A 19700-nucleotide genomic window follows, 5' to 3' on the forward strand; every position below is an offset into this window, starting at 1 on the left:
GCAGATCCAGAAGCCACAGTGGGTGGTTAGTCAGGTATGCAGCACGATGGCTGCCTTGCAGGCCACACCAATGGCGATCCATGCCTGGATACTATCCCAGTCCCGTGGGGTGGTCACACCAGCCCCACGGTCCTTCCCCGTCACCTCCCACCCCCACATCCAGCCAGCCCGACCACTTTCAGGACCGACAGCCCACAGTTGCATCTCTGCATGTCCTACCCCCTCTCTCTCCCTTATCATCCATGGCACCTATATCATGCTTTTTAAAAGCACAAGTGAACCTTACCATCGTGAATTCCCCCCAGTGGAGGTGGAGAATCGCTGAAGCTCTGGAGAATACCAGGTCAGGCCTGCTAATGATATGCAAACGATGTTTACTGTGCGTGCAGAGTGGAATGCATTGACGCCGCTGTCGAGGAAACTGAGAATTGCAATTTGAAGGGCGGCGAGGTTGCGCAGTGGTTAACACTGCTGCCTCACGGTGCCGAGGATCTGGGTTCAATCCCAGCCCTGGGTCACTGTGTGGAGTTTGCACATTCTCCCCATGTGTGCGCGCGTTTCACCTCCACAACCCAAAGATGTGCAGGGTAGGTGGATTTGCCATGCTAAATAGTCCCTTAATTGGGAAAAAAAATAATTGGGTATTCTAAATTGAAAAAAAGAGAATTAAAATTTGGCGTGAACCCGGAGCCTGCCATGATTTTGGCATCAAAACCAATTCTCCGGCCTATCACCTTTCCCGAGTTCGGCCGACGGAGAATCTTCCCAATATCTTCAGAGCCTCAATGAGGTTACTGAAATGCCAATAGTGATGAAAAAGGAGGCAAAGAACATTTCAACAACATTCTAAAGATTTTTCTTTACAAAAAAATTATACTTCCTCACAAGCATAACGTCAACAAAAGTTTAGAAAAAAACAGACAAGCCTTTTTTTAATCATGGGATGAGGGCATCGCTGGCTGGGCCAGCATTTATTGCCCATCCCATAATTGGCCTTGAACTGAGTGGCTTGCTAGGCTACATCAGATAACAATTAAGAATCAACCAGATTGCTGCAGGTCTGGAGACACATGAAGGCCAGACAAAGATGGCGGATTTTCCTCCCGAAAGGACATGAGTGAACCAGACGAGTTTTCAGACAATCGTGGTCATCATATTACCAGATTTTAATTCCGGATTTTTATTGTGGTGGGATTCGAAGCTAGGTCTAGCTTTGACAAAGAGTCATCCAGACTTGAAACGTTAACATAGAAAATGGAATCAGGAGGGGCCCATTCGGTTCTTCGAGCCTGCTCCGTCATTCATTATGATCATAGCTGATTACCAAGTTCAATACCCTGATCCTGCCTTCGTCCCATATCCATTGATCCCTTTAGCCCCAAGAGCTGCAACTAATTCCTTCTCGAAATTACACAACTCCCTTGTCTCTCAACAGACGCTGTCAGACCTGCTGAGATTTGCCAATATTTTCTGTTTGTCTTCCCCAGAGCATTACACTGAATTACTAATTCAGTGCCACCGCCTCCCTATTTAATTGTTGTCAAAATGGGTTTGATTGATCAATGTCAGGAATCGCACAAGTGTCCTTTTGAGTCGGATGCAGATCTGGAGATGCAGGTTGCAGATACCTGGAGACTCCAAGCCATGGAGGCTTGGCAAATATAGAATCATAGGGTCTTAACAGTGCAGAAGGAGGCCATTCGGCCCTTCAAGTCTGCACAGACCCTCTGAAAGAGCAGCCTACCTCGGCCCACTCCCCCACCCTATCCCCATAACCCCACCTAACCTGTGCATCCCTGGACACAAAGGAGAAAATTTAGCATGGCCAATCCACCTAACCTGCACATCTCTGGACTGTGGGATGAAACTGGACCACCCGGGGGAAACCCACGCAGACGTGGGGAGAAGGTGTATACTCCACACAGTCACCGAAGGCAGGAATTGAACCCGGGTCCTTGGCGTTGAATGGTCAGCTGTTTAAAATAGCAGAAATGTAATTTGAAAACAGGCTTTTACTGGCTTGAAATGGGACTGCAGATTTCATGTGAAGTTGGACCCTTTTGCTGTGGGTTTTGGTACATTATGCAACAGTGAGTAGAACCCTTATTAAGTTTTATTCTACAAAAAAGAAATTAGACCCTGCAGTTTTATAGACACAGGAAACATGTAGAGACAGAAATCCAAGTCAAAACCTCAATTAAGTCTCATTATTCCAAGGTAGCTGCAGTAATATCAAATACCCACGTGGCAGCAAGTTTTTATGATGTTTCTCTCAACTGTCCGTGTCAAAGTCCAAAACACCTTATTAACTCTTGAAAATAAAATAGTCCTGCAGTGCCATCTAGTGAACAATAGGCAATTTTTACTTTCCCAAGAATTATTATGAGTTGCAGTTTTAGACGATACTTTGTAAAATCATGCTGCACAAGCGTAGACCATTCATGCGTTGTGTCAGTATTAGCTCTTAGAAAACGTTATCCAATTAGCGATACTCCCCTCACACTGCAAGTTTCTCATTATCAAGTATCCATTTCACATATCCAGTTCCCTTTTGTAAGTTACGACTGAATCTGCTCCTGCCATACTTTCAGCCAGTGCATTCCACATCGTAGCAACTTACTGCACAAAATAAATTCCAGCTGGAATTTTTACCAAATATCTTAAATCTCTGCCTTTTGTTACTGATTCCTGCCAGAAAAAAATGTTTCTCCCTTAGAGTTTTATCAAAGCCCCTTGGGATTTTGAACACCTTGTCATTTGATTGTTCAGTGGCTGTGTATTGCTGAAAAAAGAGACATGTTGTTGAAGCTTTTCATCTTGCACTCAGCAGAACAGATGCAAGAATGCCAACTTTCAATGGGAACACGGCTTATACCGCAAGAGAAATGGGGTGCTGATTGGTTGCCATTTTGGGACTGATGTACTGGGCTCTGCCATCATTGAGGATGGGATAGTTTTTGGAACTTCTTCCTCCAGGTCGGTTATATATTTGTCCACCGCCATTCATCATTGGGGCTACAAAGCTTTGATCTGATTCGTTGGCTGTGGAATCACTGAGCTCCACCTATAGCATGCTGTTTCTGCTGTTTAACATGCATATAGCCTTGCATGTACTTTAGCAGCAGGTTGGTGCCTAATTTTTTATAAGCTTGGTGCTGTTCCTGCACTTTTCATGGAACCAGGGTTGATTCACTTGATGGTAATGATAGGGCAAAGATTGGTTACAGATTGTGGTTGAATACGATTCTGCAGTTGGTCCACAGTGCCTCATGAATGCCCAGTTTTTGAGCTGCCAGAATCTATCCCATTTAGCACACTGGTGTTGCACACAACACAATGGGCAATATCCTCAGTGTGAAGATGAAACTTTATATCCACAAAGACTATGTAGCGATCATTCCTACCGATACTGCCGAGGTCTACAACAATCTACAACAGGTAGATTGGTGAGGCAAGGTCAAGTAGATTTTTCCCTTCTGTTGGTTCCCACCTGTTGATTACCATCTGCCGCAGGCCTAGATTAGTAAATATGTGCTTTGGAGAGCTCATTCAGTAGTAGTACTACAAAGTTACCCGTGCCCATTGTGGGTTGAGTCGCTGTTGTGGGAACAGGGGGGTTGAGAATGAGGTAAGAATGAGGTAGAAAGGCAGATGCTGCCAGGGGGTGTTGGTGTGAGTGTCGCTATTGTTTGGAGAGGAAGGCAGAGGGTGTGAGCAGGCAGGGGGATGTGGAGGAGGCAGAAGAGTCGGCCCCGGCTGTAGCCCTCTGCCCATCTGTGCGGCGAGCACAAAAACCATACACAGCTTTCCAGGAACGAGCGCAAAACCGCTTTCTGCCACCGATCTCCGGGGTGCCAGGGGAGACCGGCTCGCTGCCATCTTTGGAGCACCACTAGGTTTACTGTAACACAACACAGAGTACGTTCTGTGTCCTTTGCTACCCTCTGTGCTTCTTTAAACTGGTGTTAAACATGGATGAGTACTGATACACCAGCTGAGGGGTATTTTTCTGACAAAGTCTGTATCCAATGGGGTCACACTGGGATGAGTGTTCGGGCCCTTGCTGTTTGTGGTTTATATAAATGATTTAGACATGAATGTGGGAGGGTTGATCAGTATGTTTGCAGATGATACGAAAATTGGTGGGATGGTAAATAGGGAGGAGGATAGCTTTAGATTACAGGAAGATATAGACGGGCTGGTCAGAAGAGCTGATCAGTGGCAAATGGAATTCAATCCGAATAAGTGAGAGGTGATGCACTTGGGCAGGACAACTCAAGCAAGGGATCACATGATAAATGACAGAGCCCTGGGAAGCCCCAACGATCATACGACCTGCACAATAAAGAACAGATGCAACCAAGATAGAATCCATGGATTTCTCAACAACCCACTCAGTAACACTGTGAATCAGTTAATTTTGTTGGAATTCTATCTCTCACATGAAGAATTCCTGTCTTCGTCTTTGAAGATATTTTTTCTTTATTCTTTCATGGGATGAGGGCATCATTGGCAAGGCCATCGTTTGTTGCCAATTCTTAATTGTCCTTGAACTGAGTGGCTTGATAGTCAGAGGGTCATTAAGAGTCAACCGCATTTCTGTGGGTCTGGATCACGTGCAGATCAGTCTAGGTAAGTGGTAAATTTCCTTCCCTAAAGGGCCTTAGTGGTTAGCACTGCTGCCTCACAGCACCAGGGACTTGGGTATAACTCCGACGTTGGATGAGTGTGTGGAGTTTGCACGTTCTCCCCGTGACTGGGTGGGTTTCCTCCAGGTGCTCCGGTTTCCTCCCACAGTCCAAAGGTTAGGTGGGTTGGCCATTCTAAATTGCCCCTTAGTGTCCAAAAAGATGAGGTTGAGTTCTGGGGATAGGGTGGTAGCGTGGGCTTAGGTGGGGTGCTCTTTCGGAGGATCGGTGCAGACTAGATGGGTCGAATGGCCTCCTTCTGCATTGTAAGATTCACTGGTTCTAATGAACCAGATGGGTTTTAGTGACAATTGAATATAGTTCCATGGTTTTCACTTCCAGATATTATTAATTAAATTGAAATTCCACCAGCTACCCTGGTGGAATTTGAACCCACCTTCCCAAGGGACTAGACTGAGCCTCCGGATTACTAGTCCAGCAACACTACCACTCCACCATCATCTTGCCTTGGAATTCTTTCGGAAAGTTGTTCCAACGGCCTATCCCGTTGTTCCAACGGCCTATTCAAACTCATCTCCCAAGGTTCCGTTGCCCTGCATTCCCAAGTGAGTGCTCAAGGGCACCTTCAGCTCTTTGTCCGCACTGAAAAGAACACTACTGTTCCAGAGGGATACCTCCACCCCAGCAGCATGGAGTTGCCAACCTTCTGTTGCCCTCTTTGATTGTCAGAGCCCTCCTGAGTTTCTGGTGACAATAAATCAAATCAAATCAATGGTAACCCCAGGACATTAATAGTTGGGGATGGTAATGTCATTGAATGTCAAGGGACACAAGTCTCTTTTGTTGGAGATTGACATTGCCTGGCCCTTGTGTGGCATGAATGTTACTTGCCATTTGTCAGCCCAAACCTGGATAATCCTTCTGACTCTATAATGGAGGGAAGGTCATTGGTGGAGCAGCTGAAGGTGTTCGGGCCGAGGACACTACCCTGAGGACCTCCTCCAGTGATGTCCTGGAACTCAGATGATTGACCTCCAAAACCACAACAGCCTTCCTTTGTGCCAGATATGACTCCAACCAATGGAAAGTTTTTGCACTGATTCCCATTAACTTCAGTTTTGCTAGGGCTCTTTGATGCCACACTCAATTAAACAGTCTTGATGTCAAGGGCAATCACTCTCACCTCATCTCTGGAGTTCAGTTCTTTTGTCCATGTTTGAACCAAGGCTATAATGAGGTCAAGAGCTGATCATCAGTGAGCAGGTTATTGTTGAGAAAGTGCTGCTTGATAGCACATTTGATGACCCCTTCCATTGCTTTACTGATGATGGAGATAGGGCGGTAATAGGCCACATTGGATTTGTCCCGCTATTTGGGGCAGCACGGTAGCACAGTGGTTAGCACTGTGGCTTCAGAGCACCAGGGTCCCAGATTCGATTCCTGCTTGGGTCACTGTCTGTGCAGAGTCTGCACATTCTCCCCATGTCTGCGTGGGTTTCCTCCGGGTGCTCCGGTTTTCTCCCACAGTCCAAAGACGTCCAGGTTAGGTGGATTGGACATTCTAAATTGCCCTGAGTGTCCAAAAAGGTTAGGAGATGTTATTGGGTTACAGGGATAGGGTGGGAGTGAGGGCTTAAGTGGGTTGATGCAGTCCCGATGGGCCAAATGGCCTCCTTCTGCACTGTATGTTCTATGTTCAAACGCTGTGACAATGTGGCCTCTGCTTCTGCGCTGAAGGGCAGCTTTCATGGGTCGAAGATTTTCCGATGAGATTGAATTGTGGCCATCAACTTATTTTCACCCAAGCTAATATGTTTTACCAACCCCCTGGCAGTGTGATCCTCAATGAAATCAAGTATGTTGCTCTTCCTGGACACCTCCCTATGGTCAGTCAACCATATACAAGGCGTCTCATTGGTGAGTTCAATGGGACCAAGATAAGAATGCTGCTCTTTGACAGCAAACACTGCTGACTCCGCAAAAGAAAAACAGCAGAGACGGAATATGCCTCAGTAATAGATTCAAATAGTGTATCAACTTCTAGGACCTCATCCTCCAATGGATCATATATACATAAACTTCAGGAAAGTCAGCCTAGGTCCAGAAGGTCCTCTTACAGATAGCCACCATCTGCCACAGTGCCTGGATCCTCCTGCCTAGCTTCAAAAATAACTCATATCCACAATCTCAATCTTTGCCCAGGTGTGTGGATAGTGACTCTGTAATGGAGAATGAGGCACTGCTCAATGAAAAAACTCAACTGTTGCAGTGAAAATCCATCAGTTCTACATGACTTTGGAAATTCCCCCATGATAGGTATAGAGTTGTCCTGTTGTAGGTCATCATCTACTTTTTTCAGAATACCGTGTTGAATATGAGCATCGACTTATTAAAGATATGGTTTGATTGCAGACATGGAGGGTGCCCCCTGTGGCGAAGGGTGGTGGCTATCTGAACTTTTTCTAGAAGTTTTCCCCCACCTTGGCCTTGCAATTTAATGTTTGATGGCAGGATGGGTACTGTTTTGACCCATTTCAGATGATCAGCTCATATTGTATCGCCAGCTCGTGTCAATTTTGAGTCAGTGTTAAAGCTATCTGCCAGTGACTTACCAAAAGTCTTGATCATGCTCTTTTACTTCACCTAGGAACTCTAATTTTGTTTTGCATTATTTCCAACTTCTTGAATTGTTTGTGATGCTCTGTATAAAATTTCAACACTCGGGAGTCCAGATGCAATGTTAAAGTGGTTTTATTATGCATACGGGGAGCAAATGTCAGGTAATCCAGCCATTTCTTCACCGAGGTTCAAATGAGCAGTTTATATGTTTTCATTATTAGTTACAACTTAATGGTATCGAGTAGACAAAGGCCACAGCACAATTGCCTCTGGTGGGCTGATAATGGTGTTCCTGTACAGTAATTGCAATGCAGACTTGGTATTGTCCTTCTGGACAGTAAATAATGTGTATTCTGTATAAAAGGGTGTATTGATGCGGTTTAGGATCTTCCCCATTTCTTAATTAGGTTATCCTGTACATCTTCTGTGGGTCTCCCCTTTCCTAATCACAACTGCTCTCATGTCAGGCTGCGATTGTCCGTGTATGCTTGACACCCTAGCTGCTGGTCCTCACTGGCACTCTGAAATTAATCCAAATTTTGCACCTTCAACTGTATTTCATAGATGTTCTTTCCTTATTCCTTTACTGAAATTATGAGATGAATAAGAACTGTCCAATCTTTCCTCATTGGAAACTTTGTGCCCTAATCTGCTGTTCTGCTTCTTTGCTCTGTAGTGCAAGCACCTCAAGATGGCTGCTGTAGGGTTTCATACCCTTTCAGACATTGATAGGCTTTGGACTGGGTGTATTCACCACTCTTGGGCCTGTCCAGCTAAGAGTCATCCAAAGAGCCCTGTAGGCACAGGTACAGAAGTTCAAATAGTCCAGTAGAACAGTGTAGATGAGGGTCACGCAATTTAAACCCAGGTCATAGAATTTACAGTGCTAAACCCAGGTCATACGATTTACAGTGCAGAAGGAGGCCATTCGGCCCATCAAGTCTGCATATGCTCTTTTGTCTTCCCATTCAGGTACATTACTCAAACTATTTTAATACTATATACACATTAGACCCCTACAGAGATTCTAGTAATGACAGATATCAATAATAATCTCATTGCATTAACCAGTTAGCATAAATTGAAGTTATTGGTCTGGTTAGGAAACAGCAGTGTTGCAACATTTTCTATAATTACTGTAGTTGGCAAGGTGTGACTAGATCAGTGTTTGAGGTCACCTATTCGTAACCTAGATGTGTAGATATAAAGCTACAGGCCTAAATTTGCCAATGACAAAGGTCACATGACAAGCAGTGCAAATTGAAGCATAATCTATCAATCTTCATAAGTGAAAGGGTAAAATTGCAGGAAACAGATTAAAGTTGCCAAATGGAAGACCGTTCACTTTGAATAGAAAAGAGGATGGAACAAGATATTTTCTAATAGATCAAAACATTTGAAGTCTGATATTTGGGTTCAGTCACAGGATTTTCTGCTCTTGGTCATGACATTTAAGAATTAAATGCTCAACAAATGCTGGCCTTTTAAGATCGAGAGATATGCTACACCAAAAAAAGCCCTGAATAGACCACTTCTATTAGAGTGGCACGAGCAGCTCTGCACACATCTTCAGGAAGGATATTGATTGAATGAAAGATGGTAGTGGTGCCTGGGCATGATGAGACCAAATCCAGCTATTGGTTAGCTTAGTTGGGTGGACAGCTGGTTAGTGATGCAGAGCAATACCAAGCAGGTTAAATTCCCATACGGCTGAAGTTATTTATGAAGGCCCACCTCTCAACCTATCCCTTGCCCAAGGTGATGATCCTCAGGTTAAATTACCACCAGTCAGCTCTCAAAAGGGGAGAGCTGCCTACAGCCCTCTAGGACTGGGGTGACTAAATTTGCAATTCCTGGAACATACCTCTTCATTCACCTGAGGAAGGAGCAGCGCTCCGAAAGCTAGTGACATCGAAACAAACCTGTTGGACTTTAACCTGGTGTTGTAAGACTTCGTACTGGAATTAAAAGGTTAAGGAGTGGGCAGCACGGTAGCATAGTGGTTAGCGGAATTGCTTCACAGCTCCAGGGTCCCAGGTTCAATTCCCGACCAGGTCACTGTCTGTGCGGAGTCTGCACGCTCTTCCAGTGTGTGCGTGGAGCACCCGGTTTCCTCCCACAATCCAAAGATGTGCAGGTTAGGTGGATTGGCCATGCTAAATTGCCCTTAGTGTCCAAAAAGAAGAGCCCAGTATTAGGGAGCCAGCCCAGAAATTGGAGGCAGTAAGAGCCACCATCAAATTATTATTGGTCAACCAAAGCTTAAGACGACGACTTGGGGCAAAAGGCAGATATTTGCCACAATTGCATAGAATGGCAGCTCAACCTCAAATGGCCAATAGTCTACTTCTATTCCTAGTTTGGTGGAAACTTAAAGGGTGTTTCCATTGAGGATAATTGGAGGTGGAAAAAAAAAAAGAACTTGCCAGGCCTTGAAGAATGTGTGGGACTAATTAGATAGTGAGCTAATACAGATAATTAACTGAATCACCTTCCTGTGCTCGATGACTCAACAATTGGGAGATTCTTCTGGTATGCAGGAATTGGAAAAGCATGGTAAATGTTAATCATTTTACTCTACTGCAAATATTGGCAACATACTACCCCTCTTAAGTGGGAAGATTGGAAAGACCAATCTATAAATTCTATAGTAAATCTAAAATATTTCAAGGAGAAATGAGAGAAAAAAAAAAGTGGACAGAAGTACATAATCTACATGTCTAATATTCTTTATTCAAAGAAATATACACATACAAATCCATTAGCTAAAGCAATAAAATAAATTGATGTTAAGGAAGTCATACTAATGGCACTGAAGCTTCTCATTGCACTCACGGCAAAGAATGGCACATTTCAAACAATCAATACTGCAGGAGATAAAGGGTGCTGTTTGGTTGATCAGCCAATTAATGTCAAAAGAATTAGTACTAAAGGTGAGCAAATAGCTGGGGCCCTAGCATGTGGAGTTTAAGAATTCCAACATGTATAGGGCCCTAACCATTTGCTCACCTTGCACGTTCAATGAAAAAAGTACAGCACAAAGCTATCTTGATCAGATCATTGTTTGCTGTGTAAACTGACAATGAGTCAAAGGTCACCACTTTCAGAGCTGAAAAGCAGGTCAACCTCAAATTACCCCGAAAAAGAAAGCATCTCAAAATTTGGAGCAACAAATGCCATTTGTTTATGTTGCTACCATGCAGTGGTGACAAGTTTATTTTTCACTAATAGGATCCTGCCAGTCTAAAACATTTCACCCAACACATAACAATGTGTATGAATTTCAGTGCTAGTGCAATGCCAGGTATTTAGGCAATTGTCCTAATGATTGGCTGATTGAATCAAATAGTACAAATTGTTGGGATTGTTTGAAATTTGGCACACATTAGTCCAGATGATCAGCTTTGGTAAAATGTTGCCCTTTTCAGCAGTACTAGTTCTGTATTGGCAAGCAATTGTTTTGTACTATTAAAATGGAACAAGTAAAGCCTTTCCATTATTGACTTTTTTTTTTTTTGCAAGAGGGGGGCAAATGAACATTTCAGCCAGTTAAATACCTAATCACAAACGTTACAAAGTTCTTTACGAATGAAAATATGCAGATCACTGAAGTCCAGGTGTTCTCCAACTATTCAAAAAAATGGACAGTGGTTTAAGGGAGAAAATTCTAAAGCTATTTAATTGCCAACATTTACTGAGGGAAGTTACCAATTTGAGACTGATCAGGATATCAGAAATGTTACCACAAGATCCTGTACACATGGTAGATTTCTAATATTCAACTTTATTTGTCTAGAAACATAAAATATATTTGGAGTCATAGGAGAGTTCAAAGGAGCAAGACAGAATAGTTTTTTTTACAAGTCGGGGGTGGTGATCAGATCGTTTCCATCTTGGAAATCAGTTCATCACAGATTTTTGATAGTTCCACATTTTCCTTAGTCTGTAGGAGACAAAATTAAAGTTTAGCATATTGCAAACCATACAAGCACCAGCATCTTGTCCTTTCAGGAACCAGAATTCAGTATTTCATCAGAAGCTGGGTTTTCTCTCCCCCCCCCCCCGTTTACCCCACCCCAGACTAAAAGTGACAGTTGCAACTCCAGGAATCACCGGGGTTATACAATATCCAAATTGATGCAAACTGAAATATACACAAATCTTGCTGAGAAACAATCCTCCAAAAAGGTCCCAAGTTTTCACAAGGATAACAATAATTTGTGTCACAAGTAGGCTTACATTTACACTGCAATGAAGTTACTGTGAAAAGCCCCTAGTCACCATACTCCTGCACTTGTTCGGGTACACAGGGAGAATTCAGCATGTCCAAATTACCTAACAGCACGTCTTTTGGGAGGAAACCAGAGCACCTGGAGGAAACCCACGCAGACACGGGGAGAATGTGCACACTCCGCACAGAGTGACCCACGCTGGGAATAGAACCTGGCGCTGTGAAGCAACAGTGCTAGCCACTGTGCATCGCTTGACCATTTTTTGGACAGTTGCTAAATGAATATACTATCTTATGGGGCTAAAGAGCAGATGGACAACCTTTCTTGCAAGGTCTAACCATTGCACTGCAGCAAAATATTACCAAATTTGCCACCTTCGAACTTGCAGCTTTCAGTTCAGTTTCCTGAAAACTGGCGTGCCAGGGAACAAAATTACAACATTCCTACAGAAATTGGATTAATCTGCAGATATATGGATCCTATTTATATGAATTGCCAAAAGGCAATTAAAGAAGTCGAAAGAGACTGATCAGTAGAGGAGAATTATTGATTTAATGCCCATTTGTCTGATGATCTGGAACTTTTGGCTGTCATCAGAAGAGCTACAATTCGATGAGAAAATTTAAATTCATACATTTTAAAATCCATGCGCAAGTAGTCACAATCAAACCAGTGTAGGTTTCACCACGTATTTTATAAAAATGACTCCCATACTCATGAATCTCTGTATCTGAAGAGATACATCTACAATGATTGAATGAAATGATCTTATTTAAATTTATCAACTTGCCTTTTCTTCCACACTCCTTTCCAAGGAATTGGCTTTCATTTGCTCCTTGCGCAGATGAGCCTGGAGAGCAGCAACCTCTGCCTTGTATTTGTTACGTACTTGCGCTATCTCTTCATTTGCCCTTTTCAGGAAAAGGAAGAAATTACAGACATCATGTCATTTACAAAACTCCACCCTCTTAGTATCCAGAGTAAGCCTGTATTACTAGGAACAGGAGTTTACTCGCCATTTAATTAGATCATAACCAATTACTCACCTTGATCATCTCAATACTTCTTAGCCAATAAAAATCTGTGCACCACAACATATCAATTGACAGCATTCACAACCAAGGAGGGTAATGGGACATGTTCACCTTCCACTTACCTTTGAGAGAATACTTCAATTTCATTAACCCACCAAGACCCCATGTTTTCATGGGGACATTTGTTGGCCTAGCAGAGGGTTCAATTACCAGGGGCATAGATTTAAGGCGATTAGTAGATGGGTTGGAGGAGACACTAAGAAAAACATGTTCACCCAGAGGGTGGTAGCCACCTGAAATTTACTGCCAGTTGGTGGAGTTGGTGGTTGAACCCGAACACATTAAAAACAAAAAGTTACCTGGATCTGCATCTAAGTGCTATAACCTGCAAGTCTACAGATCAACTGCTGGAAAATAGGAGCAGCTAGTTTCATTTTTTTGGCTGGCACAGACAATGGGCTGAATGGCCACATTCTGCATTGTAGCTTTTCTAAGGTATTCACCTGAATTTAGAAGAATGAGGGAGACTCCATGAAATGCATAAAATTCTGACAGGGATGGACAAAAATGGATGTAGAATGTTGCTTCCTCTGTCTTTGGGGGTTGGGGGGGTAGTGCGCGCAGAACAAAGGGCTCACAGTCTCAGGTGGAAGGGCATATAGCACTGAGGGGGAAGAGAAACTTCTTCATTCAAAGGTGGCAACTCTGTGGAATCTCTACTACGGAAGGTGGAGACACCAATTCATGAACATATTAGAAATAGATAGATTTTTAGACATCAAGGCGTTTGGGGAGAGCATGGAATTATTAGAGGATCAACCATGATCAAATTGAATAGAGGAGCAGACTCAAAATGTCTACTCCAGCTCCTATTTTCAGGTTGTTCATGGGCTTTATGTCATGAGTTGTTCCTTGGATGGTGAGCCACCTTCTTGAACTGCTACAGTCCTATGAGGCAAAGGTATACAGTGTGCAGTTTCATTCTTATTTTAAAAATTGTAGCAGTTTCAGTGACTTGCTAGGCTATTTCAGAGGGCAATTATCATCAACAGCAGTCTATATTATTAGCTGTTTAAGGTATTGATATGAAGGAGACAGCACACCTTCCATTTCAGGTAGAATAAAGCTTGATCTACACTGGCAGAGCATGGAATTTTTTTGAAATGAGTTAATATTTCTCAAGTGTCTGCCAAGACCAGATTAAGGTTGGCCCGTTAGAGCCATCCTCGACCTGGTTGAAAGCCACTGCAGATTTTCTATTATTTTTTAAATTTTAAAGTCTCCTGAAGTGGTAGATTTAACACCAGATTGTTAACTGTGGATTAAAAGTGACATTTCGAGCTCAATAAAACATCAGAGGCAACTCACTGATTCAATTTTTCTTCAGCATGAACTTTCAGAGCCTGGTATCTTTGCTCTTCCTTTTTAATCCTTGCAAGATAATCCTGGGCACATTTCTTGAGCGACTCTTCATTCTAAACAAAGGAATGAAGTGTAATTTTAGTATCATTAATTGCAATTAATTATTTGACCCAGCAGTGATGCAGGGTGTCTTTGGAAAAGAAGATTGCAGTTGAAAAAGTCAGACAGCAATGGGATTCTAGATTTTATTTATGGGGCATTTAGAAGCTAGCATACTAGTTAGGCCATAGTTGGAGTATTATGGACATGTGGTTATTGGAGGTCAATCACCTCCGTGCCAGAACATCTCTGCAGAGTTCAGGATTTTTGGTCCAACCAACTTCAGCTGCAAAATACCCCATCTGCCATCACAATGTCAGAAGGGGATGTTCACTGATGATTGCAGTGTTCAGTTCCATTTGCAACTCCTCAGGAACTGATGCATTCCATGTCCACATGCAGCACAACCGAGACAACATTCAGGCTTGGACTGACATGTGGCAAGGACAATTTGCACCACGTGTAAGGATGATTATCCCCAATCAATACAGTCACTGAATTCCCCCAAACCACTGATCAGAACCTTAACTGGACCAGCCACAGTGTGGCTACGAAAGCAGGTAGGAGACAAAGAATCTTTAGCAACAAAGACCTCCCAACTCAATGCCCATCCACCACTGGCAGCACGGTAGCTTCACAGCTCCAGGGTCCCAGGTTTGATTCCTGGCTTGTGTCACTGTGCAGAGCCTGCACATTCTCCCAGTGTCTGCGTGGGTTTTCTCCACGTGCTCCAGTTTCCTCCCAGTCCAAAGATGTGCAGGTTAGGTAGAGTGGCCATGCCCTCAAGTGTCCAAAAAAGGTTCGGTGGGGTTACAGGGATAGGTTGGAGGTATGGGTATAGGTTTAGGTAGGGTGCTCTTGCCAAGGGCTGGTGCAGACTCGATGGCCAAATGGCCTCCTTCTATGATTCTAAGATACAAGGCACATAGTATGTCTACTTGCCTACACGAGTGCAGTGCCACCACAACTAGCTCAACACCATCCAGGGCAGCACCATGGCAGTACTCAATCCACTGTCTTAAACATTCACTCCCTCTATCACAGGATTACTGGAATAGAAACAATGTGCAAGGGCAGAGGGAAAAGACAGAGGAATGACACCAAGTCATAATGCTTGTTTGGAAAGCTGATGCAGACAATGGGCCAAATGCCCTCCTTCTGCACCATTACAATTCTGTATACCATCCACAAAATGTAGTACAGAAATTGGCATGCCTCCTTTGATAGCACCTTCCAAACACACACCTAGGACAGGATAAAGCAACACAGGGAACACTTATCAACAGGTTTCCCTCCAAACCACCCCGACTTGGGAACAATATCGCTGTTCCAACATTTGCCAAATGTTCTACCTACACCAGATACCTTGCGTGACACACTACCACCTTCAAGGACAGTGTAATTGAAGGCCCACAAAAGGTTGGCCATCACCCTCAGCCCATGAAGAGAATAGTAAGAAGTCTCACAACACCAGGTTAAGTCCAACAGTTTTATTTGAAATAACAAGAGCGCTGCTCCTTCATCAGATGAACTTCACCAGAGGAAGGAGCTGTGCTCGGAAAGCTGGTGATTCCAAACAAACCTGTTGGACTTTAGCCTGGTGTTGACTTCTTACTGTGCCAACCCCAGTCCAGTGCTGGCATCTCCACATCATGAAGAAAATGTTTTAAAAAGCGAGGGGATGCATTTTGCAGAATGGATAGGAAAGGCCAAAGTTCTGCCAGTTCTAGTCAGCCCATTACCTGCAGATCTTGGCACCCAGTTTATTTGGGCCAGATCAATCTTTACTCTATTAAAGAGGACTTTCTACCAGTTAAATCTCTTTAGATTGTTCCTCGTCTATAGCCAACCTCGTCAGTGCCCCCTAAACATTTCCCCACTCCTTATCCATAGCCAACTTCATTACTGTCCCCTAAACATTCCCCTACTAATACTGGATCCACCTCATTCCCAACAACTAGGTCTAGCAATGCCTTTCTTCACTGGACTGGAAACGGTGCAGAAAATCCTCCCCAATACACTAGAGGAACTTTTGTCCCTCTCAAGTATAAAATCAACCAATTTTCAGTTTAAGATGGACTACTTTGCTGCCCAAAATTGCTCCAATCTATTCACATCGATAATGGATGTAGCAGCAAAAAAAGCACCAAGTTACTTGAAACAAAAGACTTACTTTTCTGTAACCTTCAATTGCTTCTTTCTGTTTATCAAATCGCTTAAACACCTCAGAAAATGATTTTTCAACTGAATTCAGCTCCTTTAAGACTTGCAGCTTTTCTTCTGTTACTTTCTCCAGCTCTGCCTTAGCCAATTCACTCTTCTTGCCAGATTCCTCTAAATTCAAAGAAAATTTATGAAAATGCAGATTTATAACCAACTATTTGATAGACACATCCCACACACACACACACACACACAACTACTCCAAAAAGTTGCAGCATCATGAATTTGCAAGTTTAATTTTTTGTCAAAGATTGTAATTGCAAAGAGGAATCTAAAGAGTCTGAAAGTGACTAAAACAACGTAACTCACCCATCATTTGAAAGATGACTTCAGAATATTCACTAACAATTTTCCTAGGAGATAATGTACAAGATGGTTAGACTTCAAAAGATTTAAACGAATTTCCAATGTGTAAAGTTACAAAACTTTATACATGAAAAAATGTTTCCTTACTTCATTTCTGCACACTGTGCTAGGCTTTCTTCATACTTCTGTTTCCATTCCAAAGTTATGGTTTTCTGACAAGTAACCTATGACATTTTTTAAAGCAATTGAATCCAAATGTCAGAAACCAGTTTACAAAGCACACGAACATATGCAAAAATGTTCCAACCTGCTACAGCAAGTGAAACTTGGGAAAGCATCCCAAATAAATTACAGTCATACTGCAAAGCAATGAATGCAGAGATGTAATCCTTCGGGAAGTTGCACATTTTTCCGCCCGGTGTGAATTCAAGCAGAAGTGTTGGAGAGGGTGAAAGGTATTTGGAAATGCAATGAGAAGGAGGTAGAATCACGACCCATCAAAACTGTTCCATTATTCAGTGAGACCTTAAATTTATCTGCGACCCAACCCATTTAACCCAAGTTAGCCAATGGTCTTGAGGGATATGGAGCAAACAAATATCAACGTCAAGTTTCAAAATTCAGTTGATCGGATATCAACTGTTATTTGGGGAATGTGAAGTGTTTCCTAATATCACTCCTGAAAAGTCTAATTTAAAATTTTTTTAAAAAGACTATTCCACCTAGATCTAGACCCCAGCTAGAAAATAATTCCCCTTCGCCATTTAGAATCATCCCCAATATCTTCAACTGCAGTTAAATAGTCATCCCTCAACTTTCTAAATTCTAGGAAGTAGCTACAAGGCAATGTTAGGCAACTTCCAACTCCATTGTCAGGAAGGGCAGACAGAAGAATTGCAAGATATAGGATTCTCATCCTGGCTCACTGGGCCGAATCGAGGGGTCAGGAGGTTGTGCGTTCATTGTGACTTAGGCTTGAGCTTATTCAAAGCGGATGCTATATTTTCAGCCGTGCTTTCGATAGATGTTAGAACTATGGATCATGTGGTTACTAACTTAACCATTAAAACAGGACAAGATTGCCCATGTTCACCAAGGCAAAGAAAGTAAAACTGGCTCAAAAATAGTTAGAGCAGAAAAGGGGAGAATGACAAAGGGTTAGAAACATAGAAAACAAAACAGGGAGGTCATTCGGCCCTTCGAGCCTGCTCCACCATTCACTATGATCATGGTTGATCATCAAGTTCAATACCCTGATCCCACCTCCTCCTCTTCCTTCCCCCTCTCCCTCCCCAATTCCACAGATTCACAACTCTGGGTGAAGAAATTTTTCCTCACTTCAATCCTAAAAGGTTTACCCCTTAACCTCAAACCCCTATTCTGGACATCCCCACCATCAGGAACATCCTTTCCGAATCTACCGTCTAATCCTGTTTGAATTTTGGAAATAGTGAGATCCCCTCACTCTAAACGCCAATTAATATAATCCTAACTGATTTCGCCTCTCCTCATAGGACGGTCCCGCCATCCCAGGAATCAGCCTGGTAAACCTTCACTGCGTTCCCTCCATAGCAAGAACATCCTTCCTCAGATAAGGACACCAAAGCTGCACATAATACTCCAGGTGTAGCCTCACCAATACCCTATACTTTAGAGGAATCAGAATGCAAGAGGCAAAACATTGTTGGAGGTGGAGGAGATTGCAGAGATAAAGTATGCCAAAAATTAGAGAAATTTGAAGAGCCAATATTATTTCATTTGAGAGCTTCTACTTGGGTCAGTGTGAATGGGGTGATGGTAAAGATAGCCAAAGTACTTGTGAAAAATCTAGATTATGAAATGTCAGGGCTTAGGCTCAACAAAAAAAACTCCATTAGCACCACAAACAACACAACCAAGGCCAGTACTGGTGAACTGCTAGACAGAAATATCAAATGGTTACTTTGCCAGTGTCTTCTCTTCAGTTCAGCTGTCATTAAAAGAATGACCAGACCACAGCAATGTGAGACTGTCAAAAACCCTTTGAAATGGCTTAGCATGCCACTTGCAAGGGAAATTAGGATGGGCAATAAATGCTGGCCTTTACCAGTGACCCAAAATCTCCCATGAAAAAGAGTTAAAGAAATAACATGCATAAGTCTCCAAATTAAAAAAAAAAAAAGTGGGCAGGGATTTTAATGCAAAGTTGAACATGAATTTTATTCATTCCTAGGTTTGTCAGCATTATTGCTCACCCCCCATTATACTTGGTGGTGGTGAGGTCCCTTCTCAAATTCTTCCACAGTAAGAAGTCTTATAACACCAGGTTAAAGCCCAACAGGTTTGTTTCGAATCACTAGCTTTTGCAGCACTTCTCCTTCCTCAGGTGAATTCTTCCAGTCCATATGGATTATATACAATAGAGCTTGTTAGGCCATTTGATTCAACCACTTTGCTATGTATTTGAAGTCAGACAAGCCAACGAGGCAAGGAAAGCAGGTTTCCTTCCCCAAAAGAACAGATGCCGTCAGACCTGCTGAAATTGTTCAGTATTTTCTGTTTTTGTTTAAAATACAGATGGATTAAACTCTGCATGTGAACAGACCATTTGAACTTTGGGGTGGAGGTGGGAGGAGGTAATGCACAGGTGCCAGGAAGCTTTCCTTTTACATAGAGCTGAGATGGTTGGAATAAGTGAGTGCGCAGATTTGTTGCAACAGTTAATAAGAAAGAGTCCTTTCCTGTGGCTAATATGGAATTAAAACAAAAAACGGTTATGTATCTCAAAAAGGAGTTGGAATGGAATTTCCCCAATCTTGAACTGGTATTATCGCGTCTAAACAGTGAACCCAGCTTGTTCAAATTCTCACTAAATATTTTAAAAATCAAATGTTGCTATAAAGAACAATATGTTGCCAAAGCTTTTTGTCTAGCTCCCAGGACAAAATGCAAGAAAGCAAATACCAAGTAATCACAACAATCTATACTATAGGAGAAGAGGATGCAGATTGGCTGAGGCATTGCCCTGGAGAATTCAACAGGGAGCAAGTTTAAGTAATGCAAAAACAGCCACATGGCTTGTTGGAAGTAATTCTGTGATTAGGCACATGAACAATCCTGTATGCTAATAGTTAAACAAACAACTAATTGAACAAAGTGGTTGAGCTTACAGAATAATTCATTTACACTTGCGAGAA

The 19700-nt window shown here is 42.7% G+C and overlaps 1 protein-coding gene across 3 annotated transcripts in view; it reads right to left on the reverse strand.

Annotated features, from left to right (window-relative positions):
• Positions 1-9981: 9981 nt before the first annotated feature.
• tacc3 (transforming, acidic coiled-coil containing protein 3) overlaps positions 9982-19700 on the reverse strand; it is a 61694-nt gene continuing 51975 nt past the window's right edge. For all 3 annotated transcript variants that reach the window (XM_072497521.1, XM_072497520.1, XM_072497522.1), the window contains exons 12-17: positions 16672-16748; positions 16528-16571; positions 16169-16329; positions 13903-14009; positions 12291-12411; positions 9982-11211 (exon numbers count right to left, since the gene is read on the reverse strand). In XM_072497521.1, coding sequence (XP_072353622.1) covers positions 11146-11211; positions 12291-12411; positions 13903-14009; positions 16169-16329; positions 16528-16571; positions 16672-16748 — 576 coding nt within the window. In that variant the 3' untranslated portion in view covers positions 9982-11145. The remainder of the gene's footprint in view (positions 11212-12290; positions 12412-13902; positions 14010-16168; positions 16330-16527; positions 16572-16671; positions 16749-19700) is intronic.

This window comes from Scyliorhinus torazame, chromosome 3 (genome assembly GCF_047496885.1).
Source record: "Scyliorhinus torazame isolate Kashiwa2021f chromosome 3, sScyTor2.1, whole genome shotgun sequence".
Taxonomy (NCBI): domain Eukaryota; kingdom Metazoa; phylum Chordata; class Chondrichthyes; order Carcharhiniformes; family Scyliorhinidae; genus Scyliorhinus; species Scyliorhinus torazame.